Raw genomic sequence first — 16,022 nt, 5'->3', positions numbered from 1 at the left:
TTCAGAGAAGAATCATTGAAGGACTACAATGAGCAAAACTATCATGAGGACATTCTTCCAGCTTGTTCCCTGTCACCACAGCAGATTAACCCCCCCTTTTTCCCCCCGTTTCCCCCCAATTGTATCCGGCCAATTACCCCACTCTTCCAAGCCGTCCCAGTCACTTCTCCACCCCCTATGCGGATCCAGGGAGGGCCGCAGACTTACCACATGCTTTCTCCGATACATGTGGAGCTGCCAGCCGCTTCTTTTCACCTGACCAGGGTTTTTCCTGCATGGAGAATTGACCTTTCGCAAAGTACCGCCCCAGAACGGTGCTTGTCCAATCCTACCTTAGTAACGGTCCGTCAAGCTTTCAAACACACAACAAAATGCTGAAACGGTGTGCCTATGGGATCTGCAAATCGGATACTAGATATCTGAAAAGTTTGGAGGGGGCGTAATTTTCTTTCCCTTCCCGAAACCCAGAACGCAAGAAGCGTGATGTGGGCAATATATTTTGCAGTATAGCAGACCCCATGGCCAGCTTAAGCCATCCAGAATCAACACAAATACCTGTCTGCTCCAAGCTAAGCTTGCTACTAGCTATTATTGATAGATAATACAGCTAATGTATTATTACTGTTATTTTTACCCACACAATGCGCTGATTTCGTCCTTAATGTTTTGGTGTTTTCCGGCTACTTCCTGGATAGTTCTGAAATGCCTGACGGACAGTAACTAAGGGGGGCGGGACTTCGCGAAAGGTCAATTACGAGGCGGCCGCCTCCGTCAAATTCTGTCCTGCCTCCGGCTCTCAACGGGTGTCTGTGGATGTCCTTTTTAACTGCAATTGCGGCATTACGCCGTCGCCGATGTGGTGGCGCTGTATCGTAATTAGCACAGTGCACCTGGAAAGGTGCTGCCAAAACTAACATCCATCCATTATCTTAACCGCTTATCCTGCTCTCAGGGTCGTGGGGATGTTGGAGCCTATTCCAGCAGTCATTGGGCGGCAAGCGGGGAGACACCCAGGACAGGCCGCCAGACCATTACAGGGCCAACACACACACACACACACACACACATTCATACCTACGGACAATTTCAGTACGGCCAATTCACCTGACCTACATGTCTTTGGACTGTGGGAGGAAACCGGAGCACCCGGAGGAAACCCACGCACACATGGGGAGAACATACAAACTCTGCCCTGATGCCCCGGGATGACATTCTTGCCGTGAGACGACCACGCTAACCTCTGCCACCCTAGCCCTAAAACTAACAAAGACGGGGGGAAAAACAGCTGCAATTTTTCCAGAAGTTTCCAGTTGTGAAAAGTGTTAATTAAAGCAAAGGCTTTTATGTTCAACTACACTGCAAGAGGGCCCATGTGAACTTTAAATGAAAACAATGGCTTATGTTGAATTTGATTTAAAATAACTTTGCTGTTAAGTGTGTGAATTAACACATTAGCATTTATCCATTGTCCATTATTATCCAAACCACTTATCCTGCTCTCAGGGTCGCGGGAGCCTATCCCAGCAGTCATTGGGCGGCAGGCGGGGAGACACCCTGGACAGGCTGCCAGGCCATCACAGGGCTGACACACTCACACATCTAGGGACAATTTAGTACGGCCGAGCCACCTGACCTACACGTCTTTGGACTTGTGGGAGGAAACCCACGCAGACACAGAGAACATGCAAACTCGACACAGGACGACCTGACGACGACGCCCCTAAGGTTGGACTACCCCGGGGCTCGAACCCAGGACCTTCTTGCTGTGAGGCGACCGCGCTAACCACTGCGCCACCGTGCCGCACATTAGCGTTTATGTTGTATTGAATTTAATGTTGAACAGGGTACCTTTTTATTTTATTTTTTAAATAAAATATGCTTTAAAGTGATAATTGTAATTTTCTTCAATCGTGAACTTATTAGAACTCCTAAAATACGTTGCTTGTAAAAGAAAAAGTGTGTGCGTGAGCCAGTTGAAAGCACGGTACACATGCACGTGTGTGCGCACGGTCAGGATGGTTCCGCCTTAATTTGAGCTTCCTGCCGACAGGAGTTTCGCCAGGGTTGACGCTAGACCCAAGGGGGTTGTGGGCACGGAAGAAGCCGTGATTGGCTGTTGCGTCGACCAATAGACAGCGCGGAACCTCGAAGCGCCCCGACTTGAAACAAACGCTGCACACTGAAACATTTAGCTAGCTAGCTAGCTTACAACTGACCTTAACGTTGCCATATCGTACAGTAACCCTACTGCTATTGCTATCGCTAGCTAACTAATGTTAACTTAATTTGCCCCAACTTTTGCTCTGTCGGTCCGGCAGTCAGCGCGCTTCGAGGTTCCGCGCTGTCTATTGGCCGACGCAACAACCAATCACGTCTACTTCCGTGCCTACACCCCGTTGAATCTAGCGTCAACCTTTCGCCAGGGGGGCGTAGCACGTGGGAGGATAACGCCATTCCCGCGAACAGGCGCCCCGACCAACCAGAGGAGGCGCTAGTGCAGCGACCAGGACACAATACCCACATCCGGCTTCCCCACCCGCAGACACGGCCAACTGTGTCTGTAGGGAACGGAATAGACCACTACGCTACTCGGACGCCCCAGGTCCTCATATGGTCTTGCCCTTGCTATCGCTATCGCTCCCTTAAGTTTCTTTTTTTTTTAGCTTCCTTGGATTCGTTCTTGTTTTGCTCATCCTTGTTTTTGTCCAGCTTCATTTTGGCAAACCTTTTCTTTATTCAGTGCCGCACTTCTTCCTCCCACCCCCAACTTTCCTGTCCCTTATTTTTACCCCCTTGAGACTCTCCTAGCACTCACCCTTCCCTTCATCCTTCTGCTGCTCTAGCCCAGTCTAGTGGCAGTCTGTCTCCCAACAGCTCTCTTACCTTCATCCTAAAGCTTTCTCTGCAAGGTTCCTCTTTCAGCTTCCACCGTTGAATCTTCCGTGCTGCTGGTCTTTGCATTTTTCTGAGTTTGCTTCTCGTCTTTATTTGGCATAGCAGTGGTCTCATGTTGTTTTGTCACACACTTGCTTGGTATTTCTTTGCAAGTTACAGCTTCCCTCAGATGTAGTCTAGCGGCACAGTTCCTGCCCCCGCTCTTGTAAGGTGCCTGTCTGATTTCCCCGCTTTTTGAAACACGTATTAACTATAGCCATATCATTCCTTATAGCAAATTCAACTATCGACTCCCCCACCTGCAATTCTCATCCCATGACATCCTCATCGCCACCATTTCCTTCTCCCAAGTGTCCATTCAAGTCTGCTCCAGTGAACTCTCTCACCCCCTGGTATGCCTGCCATTACACTGTCCAGTTGTCTCCAGAAATTAATCCTTTTCTTCATCATCGCGACCCACCTGTGGTGCATGCGGATTTATTATATTTCCCAGGTGTCCGTACAAAATCCAACCCCATCCAAGTCAGCCTATCCGATTCCCTCTTTACTTCTATGACTTCCTGTTGTAGCTCTCTGCCTAGGATTATTCCCACACCCTTCCTTCCACTGTCTGTCTGTCCCGTGGTAGTACATTCTATAACCTCCTCCAATCTCTCTTGCCTTGCTTCCTTTCCACTTGGTCTCCTGAACACACTTCACTTGTATTCTTCTCCTGTCCGTCATGTCTGCTATTTCTCTCCCTCTGCTTGCCATCGTCCCAAGGTTAAGTGTGGCCACTCTGAAGTCTTTCTTCCTCAGTTGTCTCTTCTCTCTCTTCTGTCTTGCTTGTGCCCCTCCTCTCCTCCGTCTTTCCCTGCGTCCCCCAACAGGCGCGTAGTTTCCAGTAGCGCCCTGTGAGGGCGCAGCACCGACGTTGTTAACCCAGGCCTCAACTGATCCGGTGTGTCATTCCTGGCCTTGTCAATCCCCATGATGATTTGGCATGGTGGTGCCCTTCTGGACACAACCACGGACCCTATGGACGGGGGCCCAGGTAAAGCGATGGATGCCCGGACTTAGGCCCATGCTGGTCGCCTCAAAACTATCACGAGCGCCGTCGAGCAGATACTGACTGCCGAGTGAGTGTACAACGAGAACATTTCTTATTTTGGGTTTCGTCACCAAAACGTCAATTTTATCAAGCCAACTGTACTCGTTTCCTTTTGTATTAGAAGTCATTCATGTAACGATGGGTTTCAGATAAATTAAGTATATTTATCACCGGCAGTGAAATTATTCGTTAACCCAACTCGCAGTGTTGTTTTTCAAATAGTGCTCTATCGTATCCACGTTTGTGACGTCCGTTTCTGTTTGAACATGATGCAGGAAGTTACCAGGGATGTGATGGGTAGCAGGCCCGCCGACCAATCACAAGTTCGAGGACCAAAAAACGGAGCTCTTCAACTTCCTGTACCATGACGCCAACGTGACGGTGTGAGCCGAGAGGGTTAGAGCTTTAAGACATTTTGTAAAAATCAAGTTATGTAAAATCAAGTGTGTGTGTGTGTGTGTGTGTGTGTGTGTGTGTGTGTGTGTGTGTGTGTGTGTTCATCAAGGCAACATAACAAAACAACTGAAGTGCATTTTATTGACTCTACATTGACACTAGGACTTATGATTTAAGGGTTGAACACCAGTATAAGATGACTTTTGACACGAACTAAAACATGATTTTCTACCACCCACACACACATACATATATATATATAGTCTAAAAGCCCGGTTAACATAAGCCAATTAAACAAACACTATTATTAATATAAAGAAAACAAACGGTAGCCTGCATTCACATCTGATCCCTGAATTTCACTCTCAAACATATCGGTGGATATTTTTCTACTCTTAACGAATCACAGTCATCAGGTCGCAACAACCGAGTCGTCTGCTTGGTTCAGATCTGCTCGGTGTCTGGAAGGCACGGTCTCTCTCTGCCTGTAATGATACCAAACACAATATTATTGAACATTGGGAAGTGCCTTAACTATGAGCCTAAACCAGGATAGGCAACAGCATCTAACATCCAATTTACCATAGGGGGGGCGGTTATCTTGGAGGGGGAAATACAGAAAACCGGGGGCCTTATTTGAAGGGTAACCGGTGGATTCTGGTTTGGGACACCTTGAACTTTCAAAAAATGCTGGTTACCCACTTTTCCTCAAAAATGCCTCCAGGGGTCACATGACTCTGAGGTTACAGCACCGTCCAGTATGGCCTCTCCTGGATCGGTGAGTGCAGATATGAGCTCGTACCCTGGCTGACTTTACATCCAGGAAAAGGCTGGCTTTACCTTAACAACAGATATCCCCAACACATTACCTGTGCAGCCTCGATGTGTCATGGGTATAACACTTACTAACAGTGCCACATGTTGGTTTATATCGGAATATCCTCCCATACGGAGGTTTCTTGGAAAAAGAAGGAAAAGCCAGGTATGAGCTTATCCTGACCACTGTAACGTGAGTGTGGGTGTTACGTGCACTAAGGGTGGTGCGGGTAAACTTAGCACCCCAACGATGACGGGAATAATGTGCGGGTTTTCATGAAAGTTGCCGTGCATTTTGGTGCCACTTGGGAGTTTCAAAGTCGACAGCTGATCCCCCCCGTGACCGTGACGGTCTCGCCCGTGATGTAAGACGCCTCCTCCGAACACAGGAAGGCAATCACTCCGCCTATCTCCTCCGGCTCTCCGATCCTGAATGGGGCAGAACCGGGTTATGGCTGCATGACTCTCCAGGCCAAAACTTGAGTGCTGCGCTACTGGGTTTGTGAGGATGCGCTGAACTGGAAAGCTTACCTTTTGATGCCGAGCTGTTTCTTCAGCTCTTCCACGGCGTCTTCGTTCTGCCACAGCTGAGCAGGGAAACAGCGGCGTGTCATCAACCGAGCCACAAGACAGGGGCCATTCAGGACTAGTAGGCGACAAGGCGCGTTAAAAGGAAAATGACGTTGTTGTGGCTTAGCAAAATATAGACTTTCACACGCAAATGCTTCTGTTAGAGTCGTCCGGGTGGCGTGGCGGTCTATTCCGCTGCCTACCAACACGGGGGCTCGCGGGTTCGAATCCCCGTGTTACCTCCGGTGTGGTCGGACGTACCTACAGACACAATTGGCCGTGTCTGCAGGTGGGAAGCCGGATGTGGGTATGTGTCCTGGTCGCTGCACTAGCGCCTCCTCTGGTGGGTCGGGGCGCCTGTTCCTCCCACGCGCTACGTCCCCCTGGTGAAACTCCTCACTGTCAGGTGAAAACAAGCTGCTGGCGACTCCACATGTATCGGAGGAGGCACGTGGTAGTCTGCAGCCCTCCCCGGATCGGTAGAGGGGGTGGAGCAGCGACCGGGATGGCTCGAAGAGTGGGGTAAATGGCCGGGTACAATTGGGGAGAAAGGGGGGGGGGTGCTTCTGTTTTCCTGGGAGTCAGATCGAGGAGTTGTTGGGAAAAAACACCCTTTCAAGATTTCAGCTTTTTCCTGGAAGGCCCTCTTACACACACACACACACACACACACACACACACACACACACACACACACACACACACACACACACACACTAAAGCTCTGCAGTTCAGTTACGACAGCTGCCGTCCTGTCCTATTTCCACCCCTAACACCGCCTAACTGTTTATGATGAGCTTGCTGAAATGATGGGTAAAACCGATTCTTCTGATGTGTTGCCGTTTTTCGACTATGGCCTCGAGTTGCACAACATGCAGTTGCTTTTTTTCTCTGCTACTACGTCACCTCAACATCAGGGAGGGGAAAAAGGGAGGAACTTTTGACCACTAGGATGCAAAGCCCTCATCTCTGCATGGGATATGCATGCCCAGAACGCGTATACGCATTTTCCTCGGTGGCACGTTTTGATGTATTGAGTCAAACGCAACGACTCAAGTGTGCAACCGATGTTGTGTGACGGACCGATTGTAAAAGAAACTGCTGTGCCAGACTCGGGTCCGATTCCCCGCCGTTTTAGATGTGCAGACCGTTCACACGAAAGGAGAGAGCCGAGCAAAAACACAGTTTGAGTTGAGGTTGTTGTAAGAAAGTGGAAGTCAGAGGGATGGGCAACTTAGATGCAGCCTGATAGAAAATATGAGAAATCCAATACCCCCCCCCCCTCCTCCGTATTTCATAATGACAAGATTTTAAGTAGGTTTTGCATGCGAATCCTCACCGCACTGCTGAAGCGGGTCTTGATGACCCCTGGAGCCACGCAGTTGACTCTGATGTTACTGTGGGCCAGTTCGGGAGCCAGTGCCCTGGTGAGCCCCAGCAAAGCTGTCTTGCTCACACTGTACGGACCCAAGGCCTGCGGAAATGGCAACCACATAGCCACGTAAAGACAGACACACACACACACACGCACAAGCATCAAGTTCATTTGCGCTTCTAAATGGGAGACTGGACAACAAAACTCTGAAAATAACTAAACCTAAATCCAGCAGAGCCATTATTAATGTTATTAGCTGCAGCTGTGTTCACCCTGCTATGCTAACACCACAGAGTACCAAGACCAGCCTGCCATGGTTTTAACCTTGCATGATTTTTAACCTGCAGACGTCAAGCAAACTAATTAGTGTTGAGTTGGTCTTTAAAAGGAGACGTAAACAGGCGGTAAAACAAAATCTAATACCGGTGTAAAACCCGAGCTGGGCATCAAGACCTGTGGTGTAAACATAGCCTTATATATCTCACCACATGATGAGTGGACTTTCATTAGCTCAGCAGTGGTGTTTTCTCCCGAGGGCCAAGGGAAGCCAGGCTTTCCCTGTTTTTCCAATTGTAGTCGTCGTTTTAATAAAAACACTTTTAACAGTTTCAGCAACAACGTAGTTTTGTACAGCGCCTTTCAAGGAACCCAAGGACGCTTTACACGAGATGACGAAAAAGATTAAAACAAGGATCAAAAGACCATTGGTAGGTTTTCGGTAGTCTTTTAAAATTGTCTAAAGAAGCAGCGTTGTGGATCTCTGCTGGAATACAGTTCCAAAGGGTGGGGGGCTGCCACGCTGAAGTCTCTATCCCCAAAAGTCCACAGGCGGGTGCGGGGGGTGGAAAGCAGGGCCGTGTCTACGGACCGCAGATTCCGGGACGGATATAGGGGTTGAGGAGGTCTGATAGGTAATGTGGGGGGGGGGGCATGGGCACGGAGGGATTTATATGTGAGGAGGCGGATTTTATAGGAAATAGGGGATTTGACTGGGAGCCAGTGAAGGTGGACAAGGGCGGGAGTGATGTGTTGCCAGGGCAACACAAGTGATGTGGTGCGGGCGAGCACCCCGGCAGCTGAATTCTGCACATACTGACGCCTGTCTGGGGCTTTACTAGGTACCCCAGACAGGACTCCATTGCAATAATCCAGACGGGAGGTGATGAAGGCATGGATAAGCGTCTCTGCCACGGAGTCTGAGAGTAGTGGCCGGAGGGTGGAGATGTTTTTGAGGTGAAAGAAAGCAGATTTGGAGACGAATATGACGCGTGACTGGAGTGAGAGGTTGGAGTAATTCTTCTGTGCTGTTGCTGCCATCTCTTGCCCATTTCTCGCGGAGTATTTTACAGTGAGTGACGCGGCGTCCCTCTTAATATTAACATGTGGCGAGTGTCGGTCAGTAAGTGTGGTGAAACACGGTATTGCACTCATACTGTAGTAGTCAGGCATGGCTTCCCTTGGGGAAAAAACATTGAAGGATTAACCAGTCGGATGAGGCTACCGTCATGCGCTGCTAAACTGCGATTAGTCAAAACCGGTTTGTCTTTCTTGGGAGAGAGATCCCTCCTCTGTTGCTCTCCCTGAGGTTTCTTTCTACGTTTATCTTCCCGTTAAAGTTTTTTGTTTTTTGGGAGTTGTTCCTTATCCGGTGCGAGGGTCTGAGGACGGGATGTTGTGTTGCTGTAAAGCCCCTTGAGGTGAAGGCAAATGTGTAATTTGTGATATTGGGCTATACAAATAAAATTGACTTGACCTATATGTCAAGGGAAGCCAGCCGCCCTTAGGCCCTCACACTGATCAAATAATGGCTTGTTACCGATGCCGCTGAAGGGAAAAAACGGGAGATATAACCGCTGGCAAGTTTTTGTATACATATATACCACCGTCGCCAAGTAGTCGTGTGCAACTACGGAGGGTGGAGATGAGTAGTTTTTAGTAAAAAAAAAACAACTTTGAACATTTTGGCCCAGTTTTATTTATTCATACATGTATTTTGGACCCCCCCCCTTTTCTCCCAATTGTATCCGGACAACTCTGCCGAGCCGTCCCGGTCGCTGCTCCACCCCCTCTGCCGATCCGGGGAGGGCTGCAGACTACCACATGCCTCCTCCGATACATGTGGAGTCACCAGCCGCTTCTTTTCACCTGACAGGGAGGCGTTTCACCAGGGGGACGTAGCGCGTGGGAGGATCACCCCCAGTTCCCCCCTCTCCCCCAAACAGGTGCCCCGACCCACCAGAGGAGGCGCTCGTGCAGCGACCACGACACATACCCACATCCGGCTTCCCACCCGCAGACACGGCTAATTGTGTCTGTAGGGACGCCCGACCAAGCCGGAGGTAACACGGGGATTCGAACCGGCGAGCCCCGTGTTGGTAGGCAACGGAATAGACCGCCGCGCCACCCGGACGCGCCTGGTTCTTTCTTGAACTGGCTGTTGGTGCCAGAGGGACAAACTGGTGCATCACCGGCCTCCACAAAATGTGGCCCTCATCCAATTGATTAATTTCAAATTTTGACTGTGTTGACCAGTCACTTACTGACCTGCATCGGTTGGTATCCGGCCACAGACGATACAAACACCACACTTCCCCCTCTGAAAGAAAACGTCACAGAAATACGTCTATCCAAAACCCACTCGCACACATCCAAAAGACATTTACATGGCTTCTCTGGGGAAAACTTACTCAGTACTCCTATTTGAGTAAAAAAACAGAACAAACATTCACTTTATTCTCCTTTCTTTAGCTCTTACCCTCTTTTCTCCATTTGTGGCACCGCCAGCTTGGTCAGCAGGAACGCCGATTTCACGTTTACGTCCAGGATCTGGAAAGAAACGATGGAAACAGAACCGGGCCTTTTTTTTAACTTTTCTGGAATTAACATTCACACGTTAAATGACAGAGTGTATTACAACATTTCCTGTGGGGATAATTTCTAAAAAAAAAATTTTTTTTCTTCCCCCTTTTTCTTCCCAGTTGTACTCGACAAATTACCCCTCTCTTCCGAGCCGTCCGAGCCGATCCGGGGAGGGCTGCAGACTACCACATGCTTCCCCCGATACATGTGGAGTCACCAGCCGCATCTTTTCACCTGACAGTGAGGAGTTTCACCGGGGGGACGTAGCGCGTGGGAAGATCACGCTATTTCCCCGAGTTCCCCCGAACAGGCACCCCGACCGACCAGAGGAGGCGCTAGTTCAGCAACCGGGACACATACCCACATCCGGCTTCCCACCCGCAGACACGGCCGATTGTGTCTATAGGGACGCCCGACCAAGCCGGAGGTAACACGGGGATTTGAACCGGCGATCCCCGTGTTGGTAGGCAACGGAATAGATCGCTACGCCACCCGGATGCCCCTTGTTGTTTTTTTCAATCCTCTAAAAATGTAAGAAAGTAAAACCAAGTCTAGCTCCCATGCATATTTTGGATAACAAATAAAAAACTTAGGAAGAAATGATGCGACCTGCTGATTTTGGCATCTAGATCCATTTTTCAGAGATCACAGCTTGGGCTGAGATTTTGTCTGGAGGACTCTAGTTTGTACCTTGTCCCACACAGCCTCCGTGGAGTCCATGATGTTTCCAAAGAACGGGTTGACGGCTGCGTTGGACACCAGGATGTCCACACCTCCACACTGCTCCACCGTCTGCAACAGCAAAACATCTGACAGTCATGATCCTTTATGAACCAAGACTAGCTCCAATAACCACGACCACGGATGGGCAAGCAACACTCAAAATAATAACGGGTTATATTTAAGAGTGGTGCGGGATATGTACGAGGGCAGTGTGACAGTGGTGAGGTGTGTGGTAGGAGTCACAGATGGGTTCAAGGTGGAGGTGGGATTACGTCAAGGATCGGCTCTGAGCCCTTTCTTATTTGCAATGGTGATGGACAGGTTGATGGACGAGCTCAGGCAGGAGTCTCTGTGATGTTCGCAGATGACATTGTGATCTGTAGTGAGAGTAGGGAGCAGGTGGAGGAGAGCCTGGAGAGGTGGAGGTATGCTCTGGAGAGAAGAGGAATGAAAGTCAGTAGGAGCAAGACGGGATACCTATGCGTGAATGAGAGGGAGGACAGTGGAATGGTGAGGATGCAAGGAGTGGAGGTGACGAAGGCATATGAGTTTTAATACTTGGGGTCAACTGTCCAAAGTAACAGGGAGTGCAGGAGAGAGGTGAAGGAGAGAGTGCAGGCAGGGTGGAGTGGGTGGAGAAGAGTATCAGGAGTGATTTGTGACAGAAGGGCACCAGCAAGAGTGAAAGGGAAGGTTTACAAGATGGTTGTGAGACCAGCTATGTTATATGGTTTGGAGACTGTGGCACTGATGAAAAGTCAGGAGGTGGAGTTGGAGGTGGTAGAGTTGAAGATGATAAGACTTTAATTGGGAGTGATGAAGAAGGACGGGATTAGGAAGGAGTATATTAGAGGGACCGCTCAGGTTGGACGGTTTGGAGACAAAGCAAGAGAGGCAAGATTGAGATGGTTTGGACATGTGTGGAGGAGAGATGCTGGGTATACTGGGAGAAGGATGCTGAATATGGAGCTGCCAGGGAAGAGGAGAAGAGGAAGGCCAAAGAGGAGGTTTATGGATGTGGTGAGGGAGGACATGCAGGTGGCTGGTGTGACAGAGGAAGATGCAGAGGACAGGAAGACATGGAAACGGATGATCCGCTGTGGCGCCCCCTAACGAGAGCAGCCGAAAATAGTAGTAGTAGTAGTAGTAGTAGTAGTATTACAACCATATCGTAATTGACATGTAATAGTGACGACAGATTGTTATTGAAATTAAAATAGGCAGACAAAAAATCCAAACAAAACAAAAAACGATTCCAACAACTTAAAACCACATCATCTGTTTTCTTGGTTCTTCACTTTTCTGATGAACAGCACAAAATGATCTTCGAATGGTGAAGAAGTCCTAACATCCAGTTTGCATTTCTGCTCAGCTACATATTGTGTGGAGTGCTACTGGCTGGCTATGTGATGGTTGGGTACAAGGTGAGCTATTTTGTTGTTCATTTTAAACCTCGTCGTCTGTAATCCTGGGCAGCCGCACTTGTTAAGTAAGTAAAGTTTATTTATACAGCAGTTTTCACAGACAGTCACAAAGTGCTCCACAACGAAAGAAGGGGGGGAAAAAAACGATAACAGAGAATACATAAACCAAACAATAGCAAGCAATGTACAAATTAAACAAACGCCAGACTAAACAGGTGAGAATTTAGCTGCTTGTCAACAGACCGTAAAGCAGGGGAGAACCTTCCACAGACACCTGACCTACATGTCTTTGGACTGTGGGAGGAAACCGGAGCATCCGGAGGAAACCCACGCAGACAACAAGCAAACTCCACACAGAGGACGACCCGGGATGACCCCCCAAGGTTGGACTACCCCGGGGCTCGAACCCAGAACCTAATGCTGTGAGGCGACAGCGCTAACCACTGCGCCACTGTGCTGCCCTGGGCCAAAATCAAAATTACATAAATGAAAGACTCAACTTTCAACCCTGCAATTCTGAATCAAGCTAGTTTATCCAGTGATGCTGCCTGTGAGATGGGTCGGTATATCAACGACGCCATAGCCTGATGTCCTCTACGGTAAACACTGACAGGTTAGCACACTGAGCCAGGACATGGTTTAATATATTTTCTTATATGAATTTCTTCAGTGTGAATGCCCACTCTGGCGTTTGGCACAAGGATTGTTACACCAAAGCCTGTGTGCTAGCAGACTTCCATCCATCCATTATCCAAGCCGCTTATCCTAATCAGGGTTGCGGGGATGCTGGAGCCTATCCCAGCAGTTATTGGGCGGCAGGCGGGGAGACACCCTGGACAGGCCGCCAGGCCATCACAGGGCAGACACATTCACACCTAGGGACAATTTTGTATTGCCGATTCACCTGACCTATATGTCTTTGGACTGTGGGAAGAAACCAGAGCACCCAGAGGAAACTCAGGCAGACGCGGGGAGAACATGCAAACTCCACACAGAGGACGACCTGGGATGACCCCCAAGGTTGGACAACCCCGGGGTTCGAACCCAGGACCTTCTTGCAGTGAGGCGACTGTGCTAACCACTGCGCCACCATGCCGTGTGCTAGTAGACATATCAAATAAGATATCTGATTTGTATTGATTTAGGGGACCTTTATTTGGGAATGGCCAATCAAAGTATCCTATTTTATTATGCATGGAACACTTCTATCGTTTACCTTAGAGAATCCAGGAACATCCATAAAGACTTTGAGACACACCTGAATACAAGACTCACCATTTGAACTAGTTTTTCTCTGTCCTCACTCTTGCCAACGTTGCAGATGGTCCCAGTCACTTGTATGCTCTGGCTCTGCAGCAATGCTACAGCCTTGTCCACATTGACCTGTCTCCGGCTGCTCACCACCACATGGGCTCCTCTCTGACCCAAAGCCTGGGCTGCAGCCAGACCAATTCTGAAGAGAGGATGAATGGCACACTATTTGTTTCATATTTATATTCATATTTGAAGCTATACAAGATGCATAGGTTAGATGACCACATTTCAAATTCTTTCAAAGAGAAATTTTTAGAATCTGGATCTTACTGAGGTAGCGCCTCATCGTAGATCGATCAATCGGTCAATAACGTTATTGTTCCAAATTGGAAATTTGTTGCAAAGTCAGGATTAAACACAAACAAGGGATAATGGCACTACACAGTAAAACTAGAGCAGTACATCCACATACTATAAGGTTTCACAGTATCAAAAGAACAAAAGGATCACTACTACTACTACTACTACTACTACTAAAAGGATGACAACTCAGTACAAATTGCTATATTATGTGCAAAGGGGTAAAAGTAGAGGGGTGATAAGTAGAGAATTACATCTGAGCAACACATCTTTACTCACCCATCTGTCGAGGCAGTAACAATGGCCACCTTTCCAGCAAGACTACTTTGAGACATGTTCCTTTTCCCAGTGACAGGATTGGTCAGAAGGCACCTAAAAACACCCCTCAGCATGTCCTGTAAACAGAGAATACAGGGGACAAACAAGCTTTATGAGGGCATTTTGGGAACTAGGGCAGAGGTCACATGGGCACCGGTGCACTGGTCTTAACATATTCTCTTGGCACGGTGCATACCTTTTGTCACATACATTTACTTTTTCTTTTTCCTTTTTTTAATCTATTATGGAAGAAAAAAAATGAGGCAGACGACCGCAGTAAACTGTTGTAGTCCATTTCCATTTACTTTGCAATGAGCATTATATCTACCACAAATCGAGATCCCAATCTCACCGTGGGTGATGGTGATCAAGAGAGTCAGTTTGACAAATGATTTCCTCTGTCACAGTTTCTAAGACTTGTGACAGCCAGATAATCTTCTACTACTGCAACTTTCGGCTGCTCCCAGTAGATAATGTTTTCAGATCCAACGACTTCCTGGTGCGACGTTTTTAATTTCAAAATAAATGCCCCGAGCAAATTGTCTGTTTTCGAGCCTGGTCTCATTACTTACACAGATCAGCCAATTTAGAGGAAAAAAAGACGAGGGCTGGTTTGAGACACTGAAAAATGAAGGGTACATTGGTACTATGGCCCATGACTGTAATGTTGGGGAATTGGATCACTTTATTTTTCTTAAGGGAATATTTAGTAGCCAGTTAGAAGCGGATAAGCCAAATATGGTGAACATTTATACAAATTACACTTGTAAATGAAAACTATTGTACGTAAATTATAATTATAATGAATGATATTAACTTGCTAACGCTATTCTACTTTTTTCTACTAGAATGTTATACTAACAAACTATGCTACTAATGTACTATTATGTATTAATATGAAGATGTAATACTCTAAAAACGTGCCTGTGTACGTTTATTTTTATGTCCGTGAACGCTGCCCACGGACCTTTATTTCTGAGGCACAACTAGTTAAGTTACACGACTTCAAACCGTAGAGATGGGTGTAATCGCGGTGCATGCGTCCCATCCTACGGTGTCAAACTCTGTGAAAAGCTGACGGCGTCGAAGGAGGCGGAACTAATGGTTGTTGTCATCGCAGAAGATGACTGAACGCCAATGACCACAGATTTCCACTACTGGGACAAGTGATTTCACGTATTAATGTCCGTCTGTGCACTAATGTGAACTTTGAAATTTATCAACGGTAAGGGAAAAAAAAACAACCCCCCCCGGGCCTATTTATCAGCCAGTGGTGGCGGGCCGGCGGACGGTTTTTTTTTTTTGGATTTTTACCTCGGCCTTCGCTATTGTTTTGAAAATTCTGCGGTTTAAGGACGCGTTAAAACGATAGCCGCGTTAGCCTAGCCAGCGGGCCGCGGCTAAAGGCGGCGTCCGCAAACGCCGGTCGAGCGTGGGTCCACCTATCGCCCGGACCGTCGCGCATAGCCGGCCGTAACCTTTTATACCGAGGTGACGTCATTTAATCCGCGCTACCTTAACGTCCTCCTGAATCAAGGAACGTCCCCCGACGGCTCAGGCCTGACCGCAGCGACCCGGGTTCGAGTTCTGCTCGGAACCGTTGCCGCGCATGTGTGTGTGTGTGTTTTTTAATTCTCTCGACGTGTATTCTGCCTATTTTTACCGTCCTATCGAGAGAGAGAGAAGAAAAAAAGACAATACATCTTTAAAACACGTTATCTGATCCACGTCGCTCACCGTTACCACGTTTTTTGGCGACCTGCGCCGCCGCCGCGTTCGCTGGGCGTGGAAAAGAGTGCGTGCCCGCCACCCACCCGCGCGCCCGCCTCGCTTCCTCCTCCTCCTCATTTACGTGCGAACTCTCGACGTGTCTGCCGCCGCTGCGCCGCCGGCGCCAGCCGCCCCCGATGTGTCGCTTGTCTAACGGGCCGTGTGGCGGATG

The 16,022-nt window shown here is 48.4% G+C and overlaps 1 protein-coding gene across 5 annotated transcripts; it reads right to left on the bottom strand.

Annotated features, from left to right (window-relative positions):
• Positions 1 to 4,513: 4,513 nt before the first annotated feature.
• Positions 4,514 to 15,931, bottom strand: dhrs4 (dehydrogenase/reductase (SDR family) member 4). 5 transcript variants are annotated; one of them, XM_056300078.1, is made up of 10 exons: positions 15,818 to 15,931; positions 14,042 to 14,157; positions 13,424 to 13,601; positions 10,692 to 10,793; positions 9,898 to 9,968; positions 9,687 to 9,738; positions 7,107 to 7,241; positions 5,729 to 5,784; positions 5,490 to 5,626; positions 4,514 to 4,866 (listed from the first exon to the last, which is right to left on the bottom strand). In XM_056300078.1, exons 1-9 carry the CDS (start codon positions 15,926 to 15,928, stop codon positions 5,512 to 5,514), a joined length of 936 nt encoding a protein of 311 aa, XP_056156053.1. In that variant the 5' UTR covers positions 15,929 to 15,931; the 3' UTR covers positions 4,514 to 4,866; positions 5,490 to 5,511. The 5 variants fall into 5 exon arrangements, 4 of the variants coding, with proteins under 4 accessions (XP_056156053.1, XP_056156054.1, XP_056156052.1 ...); XM_056300077.1 differs by lacking the exon at positions 4,514 to 4,866 and having other exon boundaries at positions 5,373 to 5,626; XR_008812160.1 differs by lacking the exon at positions 4,514 to 4,866 and having other exon boundaries at positions 5,609 to 5,626; positions 5,729 to 5,843.
• Positions 15,932 to 16,022: the final 91 nt, after the last annotated feature.

Source organism: Lampris incognitus, chromosome 20 (genome assembly GCF_029633865.1).
Source record: "Lampris incognitus isolate fLamInc1 chromosome 20, fLamInc1.hap2, whole genome shotgun sequence".
Classification (NCBI taxonomy): Eukaryota; Metazoa; Chordata; class Actinopteri; order Lampriformes; family Lampridae; genus Lampris; species Lampris incognitus.
Note: the sequence above shows the minus strand (reverse complement) of the source record. Positions and strands in the feature narration are given on the sequence as shown.